We start from the raw sequence: 4,241 nt of genomic DNA on the forward strand, positions 1-4,241 counted from the left end.
CACTTATAGGCAGTGTACCTAATCGTACAGTAGTGTAGTTTTTAGTAAGTCCGGTTCGTTCCACATGGAAATCTTTAAACAAAGCTTAACGCTATATTAGTTTACTTTTATAAAAATACAAATATATATATAAGTAATATTATTATTATAAAGGGGGGTTTTTACCGTTTAATGACCAGTTTGTCGATTTTAAAACTTTAGTCGCAGTTAAAACCAAATGTAAAATATTAAAAATAAATACAAGACTTAAATTAAAGCGTAAAGTAAATAACGATAATGAAATTTCGATTAATAAAAATTCGATAAAATAAACTTGCGATAATTAAAAAGTATGATAATTAAAAGTACAATTAAATACAATAACAATAAAAAATGCGATAATTAGAAGTGCAATTAAATATAAAATAAAGGAAATTAAATATGAAATAAAAGAATTATGCTTATTTAAACTTCCGTAATCATGATGTTTGACGTGTTGATTTTAGTTTTATGCCCATGGGTTAATTGTCCTTTGTCCTGGATTATTTAATATGTCCGTCTGATTTTTGTCCATAACAGTCCATCAGTCATAAATATAAAGTGCGAGTGTCCTCGTCAAATTATTCTTATACCCGAAGTTAAATATTCCAACTAATTGGGGACTTAAACTGTAACAAGATTTTAATACTTTGTTTAATAATTACACCAGGATGTCGACTGAGTGTAACTCAAGGTTTTAATATTTTGTTATCAATTATACCAAGTGTCCTTGTACATAATTTCACACCTGTTTTAATTATTCTAGTGGCTATTAATCCATTCCCGTGTCCGGTTAAATGAACGATTATTCGTACATATAAATACCCCGCCCATCGTGTCCGATTGAGTGTATATGGTAATTTATAGGGACGCCCAATTGTAAATCTTTATATTAACATTAACAAACTATCATTTAGTTAAACAAATATAAAGCCCATTAATAGCCCATAGTCTAATTTCCACAATTGTCGTTCTTTTGTCCAAACCCCTATTATGGTACAAAGCCCAATTACCCAATTTTAGTAATTAGCCCAACATCATGATTACTTCGTTTTAAATAAGCATAATAATAACTTAGCTACGAGACATTAAATTAAAAAGGTTGAACATAACTTACAATGATTAAAAATAGCGTAGCGTTACACGGACAGAATTTTGACTTACACCCTTACAACATTAGCTAACATACCCTTATTATTAGGATTTAAAATTAAAATTAAAATTAAAATATAAATTATATATATATATTACGTATATATTGAGAGAGAGATAGATATTAGATGGTTTTTTGCGATCAGAATTTGTTTGCTTTTATAGGGAGTTTCAGAATTTGGGGCTCCGCGACTCGCGGCCCTTTTTGCCTTCAAACTCCGCGAGTCGCGGAGTTTGTAAATACAGCTCACCAGCTTTTGGCTCTTTGTTTGCCGACGATTTATTTTATAAATATAATATATATATAATTAATATAATTAATTATATATTATATTATATTTATATATATAATTAACTTGTAATTTTTAGTCCGTTGCGTCGAGCGTTGAGAGTTGACTCTGGTCCCGGTTCCGGATTTTCGAACGTCCTGGCGTACAATTTAATATCTTGTACTTTGCGTTTTGAATCTTGCAATCTTGTAATTTCGAGACGTTTCTTATCAATAATTGGAACCTCTTTGATTGTATTTTGTACTTTTGAGCTTTTTGGTCGTTTGCTTCTTCAATTTGTCGAATCTGTCTTTTGTCTTCACCTTTTATTATTTAAACGAATATCACTTTTAAATAGATCAATTGCAACTAAAAGCTTGTCTTTCTTGAGGAATAATGCTATGAAATATATGTTCGTTTTTAGCATTATCAATTAATACTAATAAATAAATAATATAATACTTCAAATTATATTTCGAATTAATATATATATATATATATATATATATATATATATATATATATATATACATATATATATATATATATATATGTATCTATTTTCAATTAGTAGTTCGTGAATCGTCGAGAGCAGTCGAGGGTAAATGTATACATGAAACAGTTCAAACTTTTTGAGACTTAACCTAACAGACTTTGCTTATCGTGTCGGAATCATATAAAGATTAAATTTAAATTTGGTCAGAAATTCCCGGGTCGTCACAAGCCTGAGCCACTAGGGCTGACGGATTTGACGGGTTCAGCGGCGGTCAACCATGGTGCGATTCTTCCTGTTGAGAGTCATCTCCTCCATAGTTAGCATAGAACGTACCGTTTTGAGTGTTGGGAACGTCTCACGGTCTATGATAATATGCTTGGCATGTGCGTATTTATCCGGCAAGCCATTAACGGCGGACATAACAAGTTCAGTATCAAGAACGGTGTTCCCAAGGTTGCGAAGTTGAGTAGCAATATTATCGATATTACGGAAGTACTCTTCAACCGATAGATTGCCCATGTCTAACCCGCGTAATTTTGCATTTAATTCCATGGTTTTGGCATTTTTGTTATCGAGAAAAAGTTTTTCGAGAAATACCCAGGCATCTCGAGCGGTTGCAGGTTGAGAATTCAGAAGACGTTTAAGTAAAGATGGCGATATAGTGTTGTAGATCCATATTGTAACGACTGCATTTGCTTTGATCCAAACGGGATTGGCTTGTTCTTCGGTAGTGGGTGCACGACTTATGAGATCGGTAACGTCGAAACCGGTATAATGAGTTGTGAAGAGGGTCTTCCAATGAGTATAGTTTAGTTTTGTGAGATCAAGTTTGACGGGAACAAGGTGGTGGACCGAGGTAACCGTATAAATTTTATCGAATTTATTTGGTGCCATTATTGGGGTATGAGAGGTAGAAGAGAATTTGCGGTAGGCGTAAGAAGAAGAAAGGAAGAATGCAGAGAAATTTTATCGTAAAGAAAAAAGGCAGTTTGTTATCGCATATTTAGGGTTTTAGGTATAAAACACGGCTCGATACCATGTTAATAAGGGAAACGTGATATGATTTTATTGATTGATTGATATCATCATACATTGGTAATATATATTACATGAAAGATTATTCTAGAATTGGGGTAAAGCCCTTACAAAGAAATGGGCCATGAGGCCATCTAAATCTATCGGCTAACAAGTGGGATTTAACCGCTCATGCGTTCATCTCCCGTAGTTGCATAACATGCCCCAAACTACTGCCCTGGAGGAAACCTGGACCAATCCGTGGGCATGGCTGCTAAAATCCCCCTCCCCGCTGCCCCCACACTAAGCGAAAGGCAACATGGGTGGATGCTTCAGGTTATGGATAACATTGAGTGCAATGTTGCAGCCCAGCAGAGTCGAACTCTTGACCTCTCGCTAAGAGTGGCAAACTACTACCAGCTGAGCTACAACTCAAGTATATAAATTTAGACTCATATTTCTCGCGATATATGTAAGCTTTAGTTTAGTGACAACTCTTTCCATATATAGATCATAGCTAACCTTAAAGACATTTTTTTAATTAGAGGAGGATATATACTTTAAAAAAAGTACTGTATTGATGAAATATTAGCTTTAAAGATAATATATATGTCACATTGCAAAAATTAACATTAACATGATGTAAAGGGGCGTCTTCGGTGCATGTGCGAAGTGTGCAGTCGCACAGGGCCCCAAACTTTTAAGGGGCCCAAAACTTTGAAAAATCTATGTAATAATTCATTTATTCGTACATCGTAATGGAATATCTTACTTGCGGTCTATCATCTAACAATACATACTTAATAGGTTGACGTTTATAGGTATTAAAAACAATATAATGTGAGTATTGACTATAAAGAGTTGACCAATTACTTCGTTACAAAAAATGTTATGATTACGGTTTTATATAAACAATAGTGTAACTATAACGAGTTGACAACTATTTGAGAATAATACTTTGCAACGGTTGTTTTTAAAATTTTTAATTCTATTGATCACGTTATCAAGTATTTATATATTATATGTATTGAAAAATCTAACATTTATAGGGGTCCTTTATAAGTTTCGAACAGGGCCTCCGAAATTAGCGAGACGGTCCTGTAAATAGATAAATAAACATTAACATGTATTTTTATATTACATTACATCACAATTACAGACTGTATTATATTCTAAATCACTAGTATTATTACAATTACATCACAATCACAATGTATAATATATATATATATATATATATATATATATATATATATATATATATATATATATATATATATATATATATATAT

General features: G+C 32.4%; 1 protein-coding gene across 1 annotated transcript; it reads right to left on the minus strand.

Moving 5' to 3' along the window:
* Positions 1-2,196: 2,196 nt before the first annotated feature.
* Positions 2,197-2,829, minus strand: LOC139854551 (uncharacterized). Its single transcript, XM_071843853.1, has one exon. The coding sequence runs from the start codon at positions 2,827-2,829 to the stop codon at positions 2,197-2,199; it is 633 nt and encodes a 210-aa protein (XP_071699954.1).
* Positions 2,830-4,241: the final 1,412 nt, after the last annotated feature.

This window comes from Rutidosis leptorrhynchoides, chromosome 1 (assembly GCF_046630445.1).
Source record: "Rutidosis leptorrhynchoides isolate AG116_Rl617_1_P2 chromosome 1, CSIRO_AGI_Rlap_v1, whole genome shotgun sequence".
NCBI lineage: Eukaryota > Viridiplantae > Streptophyta > Magnoliopsida > Asterales > Asteraceae > Rutidosis > Rutidosis leptorrhynchoides.